Here is a 20017-nt window from a genome sequence, read left to right on the forward strand (position 1 = left end):
GTCAAAGCGATTAATTGCAAGTGAAAAGCATAAGATGAGATTTATTCCCTCTATGCTGATAAGAGCGTTGTAAGGAGAAGGGGGAAAAACTAGTGCAGCAATGAACTCAGTGTGGGATTAATGAAAGCTTTAAAGGTTTCATTCTGATCTCAGAAGGGAAAAATGTATTTGTAAATGTAGAACAGAGAACATTCTTGATGTAAATGCATATCAAGTGTTTTTTTTTAAACAAATGATCTTGAACTTGATAGTCCTATAAAGTCTCACTAGTTTTTCTTTAAGTAGCAAATTGTTCTCTGATCCATTAAATTGACTGAACTCTAATGTTTTTAAAAGTCTCTTATGCTCACCAAGGCTGCATTTATTTGATAAAACAATACAAAAAACTGTAATATTGTTAAATATTATGACAATTTAAACTGTTTTCTATTTGAATATATTTGAAAAAAATAATTTATTCTGGTGATGCAAAGCTAAATTTTCAGCATCATTACTCCAGTCTTCAATGTCACATGATCCTTCAGAAATCATTGCTGATTTGATGCTCAAAAAACATTCATTATTATGTTCAAAACAGTTGATGTTGATGAATAGGAAGTTATACTATTTTATATATATATATATTTTTTATCATGTAATTTTACTATTTTAATGACAATATAATTAGCTATAGTTTTTAATGTAATAACAAAAATGTTGTGCCTTTGAATGTGACAGAAAATAGCTTTACTTTTCAGATAAAAAAGTTCGTCTGTATGTTCTGTCAGTTCAAATAAGGATGCTTGCTTGCAACTGCTTGGCATTGGCCATGTGGCCTCGGCTTTGAAGAATTGACTCCTTTATTACAACGCAAACTGACAAGGGTAGCTAGTAATACCCTCACGATTAGCCACAGCCAATGTGTCGCCTTCCTCCAGCCATGACTGGCATCAAACGTGGCAATAAGTTCCAAATTCACAGTCCTTGACATGAAGCTGTTGATGCCTGAAATGGGATTGCCGCTAATTCAAATTGAGACTGACACAGACACTCAGGGTGCTGTGTCTGAGGTTTTTTCTTCTCCATATTCTTCCCCCTTCCTGTTTTATAGCTCTCATATCACCTCGCAGAGACATGCCAGGTCCTGCCTTTGGTGTCTAAGATGTAAAAAAGCATTTTAAGGTGTGTCAGAATAACTTTTAATAGTTTTTCTTCGCTATTTTGAATAGTTTGCCATCCGGAGGGGTTCCCGGCTTACACAGGGTGATCAGCCAAAGCTCATCCGCTGCATTCCTGCCACCGTCTTAAAAGTTAATGGTGTGCATAGAGAGGTAGCCAGTGTCCCTCATTAAAGAATTAAAAATGAACTCGGATATGAAATGAGTTTCACTTTCGAACGAGTTCCTGAGAATATGAACTCATGTCCTTCTCCCTACTGACAGATGAGAAGCAATGCTTTTTGATTGTTGCTTGGCATAGGTGATGCCGGACGGAAATAGAAGTAATCATTCGTAATATGAAGTATCACTGGATTATTCTGTTAAAAGATTGTTGATGTAATGCTCTAATGATGTGCCAGCTGGCTCTGTATGCTGGTCACGCTCATTAATGTTGAGTAATTAACATGGTTGTGTGGAATTATCCCAGATGTTGATGACAGGGCCATCGATTTCCAAGAAAGAGCACACGCTCTATTCTACAAGTTTAGTGTAAAAGTTCATCCTCAGTGAAATGTAGTTTCTTCATTAAAACCACTCACCTTTAGGGTCAAAAATTAATGGGGCTATTTGGAGCAAAAATGCCACAGAATGTGACGGAAATGCCCTAGAAACAAAATGTATAAATTTATTTGTTCATAATGTGACATTTTATATTTCTCCATGATATGTTTCATAGTTATATGGATATTGCATAAAACATTGGTTTCACTAAAATATTAACGCATACAAAAAAGCCCAGTCCAAGTAATGAACCAAGAAATACTTCGCCCAAAAATCATGTATTAGCCCTCAGGTTTTTCCCTGTTTTATGATTTTTCTTTCTTCTGTGGGACACAACAGGATTTGTTGGAAAAATGACTTGGCTGATTTTTAGTGCCCAATGAACAAGGATAAAAATTAAGCTATTATGCTCGAAAACTGACAAAAAAACTACCATAAATGTATCCATATGCTATGCTATACATGTGCTCCCTTTAGTTTAGAGTCTTCCAAACTCATGCAATAGAGGAAAAAGCTAAAAATTAAGTCATAATTGGCTGAAAATCTTCTCGTCTGCTGCAGCTCAATTGATACCATGCTCTTGGTTTGATCAAAATATCATTGAAGCATCTTGATGTGCCATATTTGAATGTACAGGAACATAAATGCGATTTGAGAAGTAACTTGTGAAGTAACATTGAATTAGTTCACCCAAAAATGAAAATTCTGTCAGTATTTACTCACCCTTGTGTTGTTCCAACCCCGTAAGACCTTCGTTCACCTTTGGTACACGAATTAAGGTATTTTTGATGAAATCTGAGTGCTGGATCACTCCTGCATACTAGTCCATAGGCTTCTTGAGGGATTGAAACTTGCCAGCCTCGAAAAGTTATTAAAGACATCGTTAAAATAGTCCAAGTGACTACAGTGGCTCAATCTTAACTTTATCAAGTGACGAGAATACTTTTTGTGCGCTAAAACAAACATAAATAACTACTTTATTTCAACTATTCACTTCCTTCTCTGGGCCTCTAGTCAGTTAACGTAGTGTGATAGCGCAGAGCTACGTCACACGTAGGCTCACTATTGGCCGAGGCTGGTCATGTGTGTGATGTGTGTGACGTACAACAACAGATCATACACAGAGAAGGAAATGAATAGCTGAAATGGTAGACTATTTTAAAGATGTCTTTAATAATTTTCGAGGCCGGCAAGTTTCAATCCCTCAAGAAGCCTATGGACTGGTATGGAGGAGTGATACAGATCTCAGATTTCATCAAAAATATCTTAATTCGTGTTCCGAAGATGAACGAAGGTCTTACGGGGTTGGAACAACATGAGGGTGAGTAAATACTGACATAATTTTCATTTTTGGGTGAACTATCCCTTTGAAGAACTGAATGAAGAAAAATGCTCTACTCATCTAAAAGGGTTACATAAAAAAAATCACAACACATTTTCCCTATCTCGTGTTATTCAGGAGACTTTAAACAATTTAAAGACAAAAAAAGCAGCCTTTTTTAGCTTAAATAAATCATACAATATATCCTGCTGATAGGCTATATCCAGAACCAGTGTTGTTGTTGTTGTTGTTAAGATAAAGCTAATTCAAAATATTAATAAATACTGTAATAGTATATATAATTTTAAAATAATGGTCCAGAATCCATCAAGGCCCAAACAAAATGTCTCCACACCCACAGAAACTATCACTATTTTCTTGGGGATATCTTGCACCAGTTCGCTAATGTGGGGTAAGCAGGACAGAACTCTTTGTGGTGCAGTTGGCTCTGGAGATTCCTAATAGGATTCAATGGCCATTGTCAGAAAGACACGACTACCACAGATGCAGTCTGCACAGTGTTGTGTTCTCACCCTTTTTCTCTGCCATTTTTGCCCAATAATGAAAGCCAAAGCTTGAATCCCCAGCTGTGGAGTTCCTTCTCAGAGGATTTCGGCCCCCGACCGGTTACCCGTCAACTGCTGCTGCTTTTAACCAAGGGCTCCGGGTCCCCGCCGAGGAACGAGCCCCCATTGCATTCTGAAAACAGACACAGTGTTGGAAGATTTTGCTGTGCCAGCCAGGACACACTCAACACTATATATCACATGGGTTGTAAATAGTAATGTCATCCTAGTTGCTTAGATTGTTTCCTATTTGTTGAGATACATTGTGTGTGGACACTCTAGGTAATCGTAATGCAGAAGCCAGGTTCTACTTTAAGCTTCATTGTTTATGTATGTTGTTCTCTTTCCAGAACGCTGAGGATATCGAGAGCATGCTAAACATCATCAACGTCCTGGATGAACTGTTGTCAGCAGGTGAGATGCCCTTTTCCTACAGCCAAATTTGTTGATTCATTTTTCTGTCACGCCTCTGCACCGATCGCAAGTGTGCTGAAATTTGTTTAATCAACCATACGGAGTGAAACCATATGTGTGTCCAAAAAAAGCCAAAAACCTTCCCCACAAAAAATAAATTTGCTGATATACAGGCGTTTCTTCAACTTTGGACACTTTTATGTACCTTTTACTACTGTAATATATTTTAACATTCACTTATTTACGTCTCATTAAAACTGTTTGGAAACGTCTCAGCATGCCGTTGCTATGTATTTGGTACTTTTCAGATGACTTTTTTTTTGTTTACTCTTATTCTGAATTCAGACTTTCAACCTCAAAATATGAAAATCGATCACAAATGCGCATATTGTATTATTATTATAGTCATTGTTGTTCCTATTAATAATAATAATAATAATCTTATTTTAAATTGATCATCTAAACAAAGTGTAAAATAACACCTACTCTATCTCACGACCAATTCGTACAAATTCGACGAATGATTAAAAAGTGTCTAATTCGTACAACCTCACTCGTACGAATTCGTGCGATTTGTCTAAACCCACGTGATGGGTAGGTTTAGGGGCGGGGTAAGGGGTAGGTCATTCGTACGAATTCATACGAATTGGCCAATTCGTGATGTATGTACGATCAAATGAATTGTTACGAATTAGCCACGTTTTAATCATTCGTCGAATTCGTACGATTTGGTCGTGAGATCGGGTTGAATAAACAGGCCTATTCAATGTTTTTTGTACAACAAATATTTATATTAATTTGTACATATTACAATCTGTGGTGTAATTTATTTCTATCATAATAACAATTTTGCCCCAATTAATATTTTTAGTTACTGTAATCAGTTACAAAGGAGACAGTGAAGAGCATGCTTGAGATGAAATATGAGATGTGACATAAAGAAAACAGAGGCAGTGTCTAAAATCGCCTCCTATTGCCTTGAAGGGTTAGATCACGCAAAAATGAAAACTCTGTCAGTAATTACTCGCCCTCATGTTATTCCAACCCCTTAAGACTTTCACTTATCTTCTGAATACAAATTAAGATTTTTTTTTAATGAAATCTGAGAGCTGGATCACTCCTTCATACTGTAGGCTTCTTGGCAATTTCATTCTGCCTGTCCAGAAAAGTTAAAATAGTCCAAGTGACAACAGTGGCTCAACTTTAAAGGGGGACTTGGCAACTATTTCAACTTAATAAAACTGTTTAGAAATCATTTGAATGTTTCAATAACCTGTTCTGGAGAGAATGGTTCCCTGCTCCCCCCAGCGTCCCCAGGCGGAAAACCAACCTTGCAACATGAGGACTAACATCCCGTTGAGTTGGAAATAGGAAGTCTTGTGAGAAGCGAGAACGAGTGAGAAACACGAACTGCTTTATGGCAAATTGACAGGATTTTATGATACCGTGTATGATGTATTACCCAATCGGTAGACATAGCTCCACATGATAAAGTTGGCCGGCTCCAATAATAACAAATGCACACGAGCAATGGTAGAAAGGGAGGAAGGTGCTACAAGTGAGTTTTTTTTTTTATGACAGTGTTGCGAAAATATATGCCGCACAGCTGTAGGAGGAGCTGATGAGAAAACATGCAACAACAAAAGTGCCCCTTTAAGTTTATCAAGTGACGAATTAAATTGCCTAGAAGCCTATGAACGAATGAAGATTTCATCAAAAAATATATTAATTTGTGTTCCTTACGGGGTTGGAACAACATGAGGGTGAGTAATTACTGACAGAGTTTGAATTTTTGGGTGAACTAACCCTTAAAATGGAATTCTATTTGAGGGGACGGCCATTTGTAGTTGTGGACATTATTGAGTGCACTCATTCAATCCCACAATACACCACAATTACGAATGTACAACCAATGTATGCTCAACGACTGAGAATACCCATAATTGGTCCAATGTCCTTTTTTCCGAAACGCTGGTCCAATGTGGGTACAGTGTAATATCATTCAGGTATAACTTTTTTTAATTGATAAAGTATGCGCAAAAAGTTTGTGCATAGTTTCTATGACAGAGTTATAAATCTTTTCGTATTATTACTGGAGTGGCTGGACAAACTGGACAAAAAAAGCAGCAGCCCATCTGGTGCACTAAGCGTCACTCCCTCATTTTAATTCACTCCCTGAAGTGGACTAAATTAGTGGAGTAATGTAGGGAATGATGGATGAGGTAGGGGGCGAATTCGAAAACAGCCAAAGAATTTCCTGTCATCCTATTAAATATGCATGAAAAATGTATGATATTATTTTATAGTTTTGTATTTATAATATATAAAGCAAGACAAAGAAGCAATTATATACTGTATATATACAGTATATATATATAAAATATGATTTCTGCAATAGAATATGTTTAAAGGCAAGACAATCAGAGGTCTAAAAATGTCCATATTTGAAGAAACCACCATATACAGGATATATGTGTATATATATATATATATATATATATATATATATATATATATATATTCTAAGTCCCTTTGGACAAAAGCATCTTCTAAATGAACAAATGTAAATAATGTACTTGATTTAAATTAAAAGAATATGAGAGAACACAGAAAAAAAATATGATGGTTTGAAATGTTGAAAAAACTGCAGTAATCCAGAGGGATTAACTTCAAAATGAGACCTTTTAAAGAGGCCCTAATAAAACATGACGTCACGGCACATTTCTCTCAGGATCTAATTATATAAACTGCACTGTTTCAATGATATTTATTTCCATATCTTGGGCTTATTCTAGTCTATTATTCACCAACAAATCTATCGAGTAATACTCTTGTAGAGGTGGAGCAGTGCTATACTAATCCTGTAATCTGAAATGAATTCACAGCAAAGTAATTAGCCAAATTTATTCACCAGCCTCCAGCGCAAAGTTCTAATCAGCACAAATTTTCATAAGTTCTGAAAGAAAGTCGAAAATAAACCCAGACATCATCTTGTGGTAATCCGCCAGTGGCGAAGATGGCACCGCTGGTTGGCGTAAGAGTTGTTATCAGCCTAAATTTGACACTTTGTGAAATTATGACGGGTGTTTCCTGTAGGCACAGACAGACGGATTCATCATATGATATCGAAAGGAGGCAGTGAGGCTCTGCTGACGGCTCTGGTGAACTCAGCCCAAAGCTTCACACCCAACTACACCGTCCTGCTACCGCTACTGCACCTGCTGGCCAAGGTGGGCCAGCGAGGTGAGTGATGAAATGCAGGAATTATTGACACAACTTTTTTTTTTTTTCAAACTTTTTTTTTAATTCTTATAGTGTTATTTTACTGATGCCAATGAGTCAAATGCACCATTAGATTTAATTTACCATGACTAAACAGATGCAAAAATCAAATGCAAATATTATAGTATTTATTAATATATTTTTAATTTGCTTTTATTTTTATATTTTCAGTTTTTAGTTTTGTTTGAGTTTTTAGTAATTGTATGTGTTTTGCCATTTCTTTTTAGCTTTAATTTAATTTTGGACATCTAATATTTATTTTTTAATATTTATATTACATCTAATATCTACATTTTTCCATTTAATATTTATATTTTAACTTTATTTCAATTGCCGAAAATGATTTGTTTTCTTCATAACAACACCTGTATATGGTTACTTACATTTCAGCTAGTGTATAAAAGTGCGTTTGAATATTATTTACAATTTCCACTGGGAAAATAGTAAATTTTTGTAAACTTAAGGCTAAAAAGGCTAAACTTTCCCCCCAAGTTTAGCCTTTTTGTCATTTCGCCCAATATTATAATCTTTAGTGTGCAAAATGCAAAAATCAAATGCAAATATATTTATTAATATATTTTTAATTTGCTTTTATTTTTTATATTTTCAGTTTTCATTTTAGTTTGAGTTTTTAGTAATTGTCTGTGCTTTTGTCATTTCTATTTAGCTTTAATTTAATTTTGGACCTCTAATATTTATTTTTTTATATTTATATTACATCTAATATCTACATTTTTCCATTTAATATTTATATTTTAACTTTATTTCAATTTCCGAAAATGATTTGTTTTCTGTATAACAACACCTGTATATGGTGACTTACATTTCAGCTAGTGTATAAAAGTGCATTTGAATATTATTTACAATTTCCACTGGAAAAATACTAAACTTTTGTAAACTTAAGGCTAAAAAAGTTTAGCCTTTTTGTCATTTCGCCCAACATTAAAATCTAGTGTGGACCAAAAATAACCTCAGATTTGTTAAACTCTAACTCAGTTTGACTTTTTTTCTCTCCAACTCTTATTATTATTATTATTATTATTATTATTTTTTTTAGGAAAAAAGTCATATTTCTTATTACGATTTTTAATTTAGTTATCTTTAGTGCTTAGTATTTCTGAATTCACTGCTGAATTGCTATAAATAGCACCTCACATAAATAGATGTCACTCATATATGGATTGGCCATATGTCACATCTCTCGTGTAGGGTGCAGACAGCATGTGTGGGGTCACTGTCGGGTCAGGTAAAAGCCCTCGATCCTGCGGGGTCAGAGGTCACCATCTAAGCAGAAGCATGGTCAATGTTTCGATGTTGTGTAACTTAAGGAACGAGTGTTTGATCCCTCTGTGGATCTTGTGTCTGTCAGCGTTCCACTCTTGCACTTTGATGTCTGTCCCAATGAACCTCAGCAACAGGGCGAATCAAAACAGCAGGGAATGTTTTCCTTCGTCCTCACTTATTCATTTTCCATTTAGACTAAACAAGTCTAAAAACAAACTCCATCTGTTGAACGTGTAAACTCATTCGCAAACAGGGACTTTTTTTGTGATCAAGCTGTTTTTTTAAACGCTTGTAGTCATTGTGGGCCCTTTTGGGTCATGTGGTAGATTTGAATTATTTTTATAACATTTCTCTATGGGCAGTGGGTTTTTACAGACTGCATTTTTCAGCACACGATATATGTTTTCAATAATCCATTTGCATTTACAAAGTAGAGATTGTCTGTTTCAAATGGTGGAATGATGCCCTGGTTTCCCAGATCAATAAATAGTTGATTTACGGTGTGGAAATACTGTAACATCCTACTGCGTTTTTTTTTACGTTTGCTTTTTCTCATCTTAAAAAAAAAGGATGGCTCACCCAAATACTGTCATCATTTACTTTGTTCCAAACTTTCTGATACTGCATGAATGAACAAAACCTAGACCTTTTAGTTACTACTGTACAGTCAAATGGGATCAGTGATCTCTCCACTGTAAAAAAAAAAATTATTGATGGTTTGGTTGCCTTAAAATTAAGTTCATTGAACTGGAAAAAGTGAGTTAATAATGAAAGAGATTAATTTAACCATCAGAAACTCAAAATTATATGTTATCTGAACTAAATAAATTATTTAAGTTGATTTGACAAAAGAAAAAATGTTGTGATTACTACACTGTAAAAAATATTGTTGGTTTAACTTAAAAAAGTAAGTAACCTGGGTTGCCTTAAAATTTTAAGTTGATTGAACTGGAAAAAGTGAGTTAATACAATGAAAGAGATTAATTTAACCATCAGAAACTCAAAATAATAAGTTATCTCAACTAAATAAATTATTATAAAGTTGATTTGACAAAAGAGAATATGTTTTGATAACAAATCTTGAAAATATTTTTTACAGTGTAAGCCTACTTACAGAATTTATTTATTTACTGAGGAATTGTACACATTACATCCATGCATGTGCATTAAAATCTAAATAGGGTCGTAATGATTTCATGTTAACCTTGTTCGCTCGTCGTGTATCACTCCTGTTCTTGCATTCAGACTTAGAATGAATCTGAGTTTGTATTCGAATTTGAAAGTGAAGTTGTCTCTTTGATATCCCAATTTCCCTATTAGACATCCCAGCAAATGTGGTTTTGATCTCCAAACCAAATCTGTTTCATCACAGCTGCCAACAGCTCAAAAATGTTGCCTTCCCAGATCCCTGTAGTGAGCAAACACTGTCAAACAAGATGATACAAATGTTCATTTAATGAATGTCAAAGAGGAACTTGCTTTTCTTATTTTCCTCAGATCGTCAAATTGGTCTGAAAGCACAGAAGGCAGATGCCGTTTTGGTGGTTCTTGGTTTGTTAAGACAGAATGCAAAGAGTGCCCGGAGAGCCGCAGCCTGTCTTTGGGTCCTCAAAGTCTTCTGCTCGTCTGGTGAGTCAGATCTGAGATCAGTTCATTTTTGCCTTCCTAGGCTAAGCTTGCTCCTCATGATTTAAATTGGATGAGCTACACTCAAATAAGCTAAAGTATATTCTTTGACTCAAAAAACGTGAATTTTCAATATATTTTTGCATGAATTAATCTCAGTTGGAATGACTTTTTTTAATCTTGAAAATCTAACTATATAAAAACTATATACACTTCTGTTTGGGTTTTAAAAGATGTTTTTGAAAGAAGTCTTTTATGCTTATCAACAATTATTTGATTAAAATACAGTAAAAAAACTAATATTGTAAAATATTACTAATTTAAAGAACTGATTTTTATTTTAATATATTTTTAAATGTGCTACTATTTGTGAAAACCTTGATTCATTGATTAGAAAGTTAAAAAGAACAGCATTGATTTGGAAAAGCATTTTTTTTAAGTCTACTTGCACTTGAGATCAATTTAAAGGGATAGTTCACTATGAAATTAATTTTTGGTATGTTTTAGCTTACCTCAAGGGCATCCAAGATGTATGTGTCTTTGTTTCCACAGTATTTTCAATTCTGATTTTTTTTAGGTCAAACCGATCTCTTCTGTCAGTCATATAATGGAGGTCTATGGTCACCACCTCAAAGAGCATGCACAGAGAAGTCCAAATTAAACATGATTTAATGACTCGTAAATGTACAGTAAGAGTACACATTGAGGGCTTTCAATGTGTCATCCAAATATCACAGCCACGTCCAAGTGATCTGAAGGCATGGGCGCTTCGTTCTGCGCAAGCGCCGTAAGTGGTCTCTTGCGCGGTTGCCTCGTCTTCCATTGCAATTTCCTTTATATCTAAATTATGTTTAAATCTTCATGGTGAAGGATAACACTTCTGAAATCTCTGTGTAAACAATGAGTGACGTACACGCTCGAGAGATCACTTCCGGGGCTTTCCGGCGCGTGCGCATATAGAAGTGCTCTCGCCCTCAGAGTACTTGGACGTGACTGTGATTACACGAGGTAAAAACAATATAAATACTGTTCGTTTTCTCACACAAACCGCTCGTTTTGTGTCTTAGGCCATCAATGTGTACTTACATTTATAAGTCATTAAATCATGTTTAATTTGGACTTCTCTGTGCATGCTCTTTGAGGTGGTGACCATAGACCTCCATTATATGACTGACAGACAAGAACGGTTTGATTTAAAAATATCAAAATTGAAAATACTGTGGAAACAAAGACACCTACATCTTGGATGCCCTTGAGGTACGCTAAAACATACCAAAAATTAATTTCAAAGTGAACTATCCCTTTAATACATCCTTGCTGAATAAAAGTAATTTCTTTACTTTTGAATGAAAATGAATGACTTTTGAATGAAAGTGTAACACAATTTAAAACAGCACCCAACAATTCATATTTCACAATCTAAAAAAAGGCTTTTCCATGATGAGAAGATTCTCATTCCATTTTCATGTTCACCTTACTTTCTGCCTGTGTACCTCTGCAGTTTCATATAATTCCTATATAACAGCTTTTTTTGATGAACATCTGTTTATTTCTTTGTATCTGGTTCTTTTCCCATCTTTCATAACACATTTCCAGCTATAGAGCATTCAAGTGAAATTGCCAACCAAGCCTTAGTGTTTATTGTGCCATTTGCTCAGGAACTTCATTACTGCTGTATTTACGCACCCGCCATATTAAAATCGAACTAAAGATTCATATATTGTGTTTTTGCTCTACATGTGGTAGGAGGAGGTTTTCCTTCACGTTTGATTTACTATTGGTATGCGATTCCACTAGTGCTCGTTTTTTGTGGAAAATGCGATAACGGGTAATCGGCCATAAAATGCAAATTGGCCTTTGTTGGGTTTTATTTCAAATGCAGTCGCCTTCTCGCTCTATGCGGAGTTGATAGTGTGGGGTCTGTTTATCAGTTATGTGACAGCTATCCTAAGAATGATACCAGCACGGGAAGTTCAGCTCTCAGGTTGTGACCGTGAGAAATGCACCTCTCAGTTATCGTCCGAAAAAGCGCCCAGAAGTCTTCTTTTATGTTTTATCATAAAAGCTGAAATATATATTTGAAACACTAGTAGACATACAGCCTGTGCTCTAGAGCACTGAAGAGTTTCCGCTGTCAGTGTTTATGATGCTAGGTAGCTTGTAGCAAGCACAAAATATTAATAGAAGAAATATCATCTGGGCACATGCCTTGTTTATAAGGATGAAGTTGGGACTTCGGTGGTCTATCTTTTGGAGAACGATCACCCCCACACGAGATTGACACGGGGATCTGGTATACAGCACTATGAAATGTTATATTTTCAGTTGGGTTCAGCAATGTTGCAAAGACTTTTCATGTTGTGTTAATCACACACGGTATCTGGTGTTTCAGTGACCACGGCCAACTTGCTGGGGAAGAACCGAGGGCTGGATGTGGTCTTCAAGCTTATATCTCCACACTCCACCAAACACTTACGCACCGTCAAGTGAGTATCAAATTTCATGTGGGTGCGTCATTGGCGTACTGTTAAAGGAGAACTCCGGCACAAAATGAACCTTTGGTCTAATAAAACATCGGTACCTAGTCAATCGTTCTCTGAGTTCTTTGTTTTCCTGATAATTGAATGTAAAGAGTTTTATATCTAAAATTATATCTATGCCCCATATACTAGCGTTATACGCTAAACAGTTTTAAAACTCTTTACATTCGATTATCATGAAAACAAATCTCAGAGAACGATTGACTAGGTACCAATGTTTTAGGTTCATTTTGCGTCGGAGTTCTCCTTTAAGGCTGGTCATTGCATTACTAACGGATGCTTACATTAGTCAAACTATGCATATTGTATATTTCTATTATTTTTATATAAAACTTATTTTAATTATGACCAGTATTGTTTTGCTTTTTATTTTTACATTATTTTATTATTATTACTATTTCTATTATTATTATTTATTTATTAAATATATAAATAGTTAGAATGTGGGATTTGTATAATAGTTAAATTAATCCCTTTTTATAACTGTAGTGAGCCACGCATGACAACATTTTATATTATGAAATTGATTTAAAATTAAAAAAATAGCTACCACTATTTTTTTGTTTTAATAATAGTATTAGTAGTAGTAGTAGTTTTTTTTTGTAGTTTTAGCAATAATAATAATGCAATTTTTCATGCCATTTAATAAGTGCAATAATCTAAATAAGGATATACTGTATATATACAGTGTTGGGTAAGTTACTCTAACAAAAAAGTAATTAATTACTAGTTACTAGTTACCTCTTTAACAGTGCAATTAGATTACTGTACTAATTACTCTCTCCAAAAAATTATTGAATTACTTTTAATTACTAATTACTTTCAAAATCCCATATCAATCTCAACCAGCTGAATAATACAAGGATAGACATGAATCCGTATTAATTCTTTCAAATAAATACTATAAAATTGCATGAATTATCCTTAAACAGACCAAGGTGGAGAAGGTTACATTATAAAAAACATATTTTTTAGCATCAGATAATACATTTTAATGTTAAACCCACTATTGTTTCATGTCTGATCTCATGACATTTCACGCTTTTTTGATACATATTTTACAATAATTCATACGAATTTGTACGAGTGCGGTCGTACAATTTAGACACCTCATAAAATGCATATGAATCGCTGTGAGATCGGATTGATCTATACACAGTATTTACCTCAAGAAGTAACTGTAATTACATTACAGATAAATGAAGAGTAATCCCTTACTTTACATTTTCAAGGGAAAAGTAATTAAATTACAGTAACTAATTACTTAGTAGCCTAAGATATTTAGCTACTTCTTAGTACTTAGTAATTACCCAGATAGCAAACTGACATTAAATCAACGTGGAAACGACGTCTCTCATGACATTGAAACAACGTTGATTTTGCTCATCGAATTAACGTTGAACCAACGTCAGACGCGGCATTCTTCAAAGCTAAATGAAAATCGAACATTGGTTTGCTTTCATAACGTTGAAACAACGCGTTGATTTCAAGTTGATTTTCCGTTAGTTTTGAAAGAATGACGCGTCTGACGTTGGTTCAACGTTAATTCGATGAGCAAAACAATGTCAGATCAACGTTGTTTCGATGTCATATTTCCACGTTGATTCAATGTCAGTTTGCTATCTGGGTAGTTACACCCAACACTGTGTATATATAACACCTGTCCTGGACTTTAAGTTGGTCATAATTTGACTTTCAGTGATTTCAAATTCTTCCAACACCAGAAGGTCAGCAGTCTGACTTTTCAGGCGCTGCACAATGAGAGTCTCTGTCTCACCTGCAGGCACAACCCGACTCACCTTGATATAATAAAGGCCACAGCATAATCCTAATGTCAAACCCTTGAAATAGCAAAATATTTGTGCTTCAAGGCCAGGCTTGTTTTTCAAAAATGGCAAGGTTATTTATTTATTCTTCTCAAACCAGTTCTTAAAAAATGGTTTCTAGTTTCAGTGAAGTTGCACAACTTGACATTTTAGCCTAAGCTATTTAGCTACTTCATTTTGTTGACTGTACAGGGCTGTGTGTTTGTTTGCTGTGCTGCATGAGGCATGACAATTTATCAAACCAAAAATGCTAATCTCTGTGCTCTGATCTTGTATAAACAGTGTCTTACACTGTAACTCATAGATCAAATCCAGTCCTGGGAAATTTGCATGCACGATACAACTCATTTTAGCAGTCGTGCTCATTGAAATGCTAAGAACATGCTTGTTTACAGGGGTTTGGCAACTGTGTGCTGCATAGATATGTGTTAGCCAGGTGCTGATTGACAGTTACTAGCCTAACTTTGGTAAACAGTGCTTGACCTGCAGTGACAGGAAACGCATTCCCACATGAAGTGTGCAGCGCTTGTTGAGTGTGTCTTGATGCTGCACAGAGCAGTAAACCCTGATCCGAGCTGTGTTCTAATTCACACGGTCCCTACGCAGTGTACAGGAAAAGAGCATTTCATTTCACAAAATGTATTACCATACGAAAAACTTGCTGGAATTCTGTAACATTATATTAAACGAATTGCTGATCTTGTAACAGTTCCAAATATTATCATCTGGCAGATAAAACACTGCACACATGCTGTTGGCATGAGACTAGCCTTGTTGGGTAACTGTAGAGAGCCTAGAGAGGGCGCTGTACTTTCTTCTGCCAACTGTTGGAAAGCTGGACTGATTCCATATCAAGTTGCAGATAGCTCCCTGCATGCATACAGCGGGTTACAGCAGAATGCCATCTAATTGGAATGCTCTCTCTCTCTTTCCTGTACGCTTCCTGTCTTGTGGGAATTCTGACATGGACGCACCAGAGAGGAAAATCTGCAAGTGCACCAAGCCGGCAAGCACATTTATCAGATGCGGGTGTAACCCAGTTCTAGACTTACATTGCATATTGTTGGTTTAATTTGACATTATCTGGCTCAGAGCTGTGCTCCTGGAGTTAAGCAGCCAGAGAGGGTCCTTAGGTTATCGCATGGACTCGGAGAGGCATTGATTAGCTCTAGTCTTTAGTTCAGATTTAAGAGCAGCTACACAATCAGCAGAAGCTCTGGCCACTAATTAGTCAGGCCGTCCATACACACTGATGCTTCACTTAACCTGTTGGCAGTGAGCACCAAATTAACAAGAGAATGAGACAAGATAGCCTAGCCCTTTGGAGAATAACGGAGATGGACTGTGCTCAGAATAACATTCTAGCACACTAATATCTCTGCAATAGGCTTGTATAGTAGTTATACTGTAGAGTCAGACAATGCAAAGCTCTGTTTTCATCAATCAAACATTATGCTGTATATTTAATATTTATTTAAATATATATATATATATATATATTATATATATTTAATTTTTTATTAAATCTGCAGTCCGTAGCACTTTTGCGGTTAAAAATGATCCAAATACGTGTTCAAAACTATCTGCTTGCCTTAGCTCGTGTCAAAGCGATAAGCTTGTAATCATGTTTTTAATTCCAGTGATACTGGTGGATTTCCGCGGGAGAATCGAGCATGTCTCTGGGTCACTGCGTCACATCTGTACACATAAAGAAGAGTCTCGGCTAGTTGGCTATATTGCGTTTGAGGATGTTGGAGGTGGAGATTTATGGCCTTTTCTCACAGGACTTGGTATAATTAAACTTATCGATTTGATGGTGGATCCAGAAAGGATAAAACAACAATCACCAGTGACAACAGATTCATCCGCTGTAAAAATCAAAAGACTTCGTTTGGACTTCAGAGACGCTACAGAAAAAAAAAAAAAAAAAAAGAGACTGCAACCGGACCCATGCGATAATATCGGAAAGACATTACATGTTAGTCACGCAATGCTTGCTTACATTGTTAACATTAACAATTTGAGAACAAAGTATAATTTGCACGTTTTTTGCGTGATCTGAAAACTTATTAGCGATAGTTAGATTTAATAAGCGTGATTTACTGCAATGTCAGAACCAGAAGAAAAGTGAATGTTACTAGTTCGGATGACATTTTCTGGTGAAAAGTTTTATGTTGGTCATATTTCCAAAAATAATAATCTGTGATCCTGAATGCCAGTATCCACACTCTCCAAAAACATTGTGTTCATCCACGCTGTGCCGTGTCGAGGGTGTTGAAGTACAGTACAACTCACGTAAAGTTGATAATTCTGCGAATGACTGCAATTGCAGATTTTGAACAGAGATGGCGACAAAGAGGAAAAAGTATCCCTAGTGGAGTATCCCTTTAATTGCACACCGATTACATCACTTGACCGCCTCCCATTGTCATTTAGATTTTTTATAGTAATCATTAGGGCTGGGTATTGACACAAATTTCACGATTCGATTTCGATTCACAAGCTTGCAATTCGATTCGATTTCGATTCCGCTTCGATTCAATATTGATTATTTTGGATATCAGTTACAATAAATGGCAAATTTTCTCAAGAAAATCAAATCTCTTAACTAATGCTGTAAACTATGAGAGTCTAGTTGTAGCCTATAGGCTTCATTAGCCTAATATGAAGGTAATAATTAACTGTTTTTTTTATTGCGATTTAAAACAAAGATTATTGCGATTTTTTTTTTTTGGATGCGCGCAGCCGCGATACAATGTTCCATTCATTCAAATGAATCAGGATGACTAATCGATTCTTGAGATTTAAGAATCGATATCGGTTCGTAAAAATGAGAATCGATTAATATCGAGAAATCGATATTTATTGCCCAGCCCTAGTAATCATTATCACAAAAAATGGAACAGTTAGAACAGTTTAGTTAGAGAACAGACACTTACTGAATTAAAAACTGAATGCATCTGCTCAGTTTGGCTTGAGCCGTACGAGAGTCGAATCACGAAGAGTGAGACGAGCTGACTGACAAGACGATGGCGGAAGATTTGGTTTCAAAGCGAAATAGAAAAGCTCCTATTCGGCAATATTCGGCAAAATTGGGAACCTGCAAACATGAATGAGACAATCTGTAAAGCTTGCCTGATGAAGGTGGCAGCATCCGGAAGTAACACTTCTAATTTACACACACCTTCAAGGGCACCCACAAGATTGAGGCTGCCGTGCTAATTCGTTTTACTAATAAAACCGTCTTATTCGTTTTGTTAATGAAAGTTCTATGCCATTATACTGTTTTGTTGCTGTGTTTCTCATTAAGAATAATAATGAACCCACCATTCAAGCAATTACGTCCCTCGAATTACCGCTAATTTGCAAAGAATTTCGTTTTAAACATGGCCAGAGACCACTGGGACATGTTTTTCTTTTTGTTTTATGATTACATATTTCACCTTTGAAACCTTTCAATGAACCGATCGTTCTGTGAAGGTTGCACTTTTGGATCCGGTTAGCCCCCTTGGCGGAACTATTTTTTCCCACACTGAAATCATGTAAACTCAGAGTATAAATGTCATAAGCTGTTACATCCACACGCACAATCTCTCCAGACTGTTGACAGCACTTCAGTATCACTTGAAAGGCTAATACATACATCGGCTAGAAATGGCCTCTGAGGACTTTATAGTGCGCTGCAAATAGTTCTAATCTACGTTGAGAATTTCTCTCCATTCACTCTCTGATGAATATGGAGAAAAAAAAATCAAATACACAGGCAGAACAGATCAACAGATCTTCCATATTGTCAAATTTGTCTGCTGACAGCCTGGCCTCATAGCTCAAATCCCTGCAGAACATCTGAGCACTGATGCTCGTAGTCCTACCGACTGATACCGCTTGTCATTTCAAAGAAGCGACAAGCCGTTTGCTTGGGGAAACAATGGCATTTGCCTGCCACCGAAATTGCAAAACGCCGTTGTTTGCATTAATATCAGCAGCGTGACTCAAAGTCTCTGACTGCAGCCGAAGCGAGATATGATATGATTTCTTTATGGAGCTCCCTGTGTCCGTAAAGTGGCTTGATGATCCTGAGGACAGAATAGCAGTTTTGCGTCAGTGAGCTCCCGTCTGTTCAACCGCTGGGATGTTTGTGCTCTCTTGCAGTTGGTGAACAGGGAGTGACATATTGTCTCTGTGATGGAGTCTTAACAATGTTGCTCACCGTAGGGGTCCGGCTACATGCTGGTATATGTCAATGAGGTTTTCAAGATTTACAGTGCCATGATGTGACCAAAGAAACGGAGTGAGAGACAACAAATTAGATGACTGTCATTGTTTGTTCTGTCTATCTATTTATCTGTCTGTATTTTCAATTTGTTTGTCCTTTCTATCATTTGTTCTGTATAACTTTTTTTGTTCCTTTGATCTGTAGCCTATATTATTTGTGTGTTATTTTATCTGTCGTACTGTTATTCATTCTACAGACTCAATCAGTGCAGTTCGCAATCGCAATCGACGAATACCCAGATTTATGTAAAGCAGCTGCAGAGTGCTAATGATTTATTGTTGATGAATTATTCCGTAGTTTATCTTATGGTTTATAATTATATCACCTGCAAACTTGTTGCTTTTCAGAGAAATTTGACACTGCAGGTGCCTTGTACCAGGGTAACCGTTATATTTCGGATGTTCCATTAGCCGACCTAGAGTAAAATTTTCATTTTCATTCAGCGCACAGCAAAAATGTACCCAAAATTTGTATTTTGCATACACACAGTGTTTATAACTGGAGGAATATAAATATAGTCATTTCTAATTGACTTTTTTTCAACACAGCTCTTTTTACAGCTATTTAATGGTTTTGAATGCTACCATAGACATTGCCCCAGCCTGCCCATAGGGTTAATCTAATTTGTGCTGGTCTTAAAAAAAGTTATTAAAAAGCCTTAAAGTTAGGGTAAGCGATTTTCAGAGAGGCTAGCGATAAAGCGGCAACATTCCAATCTGAAAAATGAAACCCACGCGGAAGTGCGAAAAACTGCAATACATCGAAAATCTGCTAGAGGGAGGTCCCAATAGACCTCATATTAAAAAGTCCGTGTGTGAGTGTGAGAGCTACGGAGATCACAAGGTGCGTCAGTGTTTCCATGGCAACCATGTGTTGTATTTATTTTACTATCTCTTTCTCTCAATGTCATGTACAGGGATTTATTTAGTTTTTATATAATTTATTGAGGGTTATGGCATATTTTTATAAATGTGTTCTATTTTAACTCTTTCTATTTTAATGATACAAATTATGACAAAATTAAGGCTATGTTTACGCGGAAACGATTCTGAAGAGAAGACGCAAAAGTGGCGTTGGGTCATCACTTTTTATTCTGCGTTTAGACAAGCGTTTTTTTTTTGTGGGAAATCCGCGTGCAAATGGTGACGCAAAAGTGTGTGAAAGTCAATGTAGTATGCACTT

General features: G+C 36.0%; 1 protein-coding gene across 2 annotated transcripts in view; it reads left to right on the plus strand.

Annotated features, from left to right (window-relative positions):
- The window catches only part of agbl1 (AGBL carboxypeptidase 1), a 222757-nt gene that overhangs the window by 72277 nt on the left and 130463 nt on the right, over nt 1-20017 (plus strand). For both annotated transcript variants that reach the window (XM_089128014.1, XM_089128013.1), the window contains 4 exons: nt 3938-4001; nt 7098-7244; nt 10065-10196; nt 12586-12679. In XM_089128014.1, coding sequence (XP_088984140.1) covers nt 3938-4001; nt 7098-7244; nt 10065-10196; nt 12586-12679 — 437 coding nt within the window. The remainder of the gene's footprint in view (nt 1-3937; nt 4002-7097; nt 7245-10064; nt 10197-12585; nt 12680-20017) is intronic.

This window comes from Pimephales promelas, chromosome 25, assembly GCF_988280905.1.
Source record: "Pimephales promelas chromosome 25, fPimPro1.hap1.1, whole genome shotgun sequence".
Taxonomy (NCBI): Eukaryota; Metazoa; Chordata; class Actinopteri; order Cypriniformes; family Leuciscidae; genus Pimephales; species Pimephales promelas.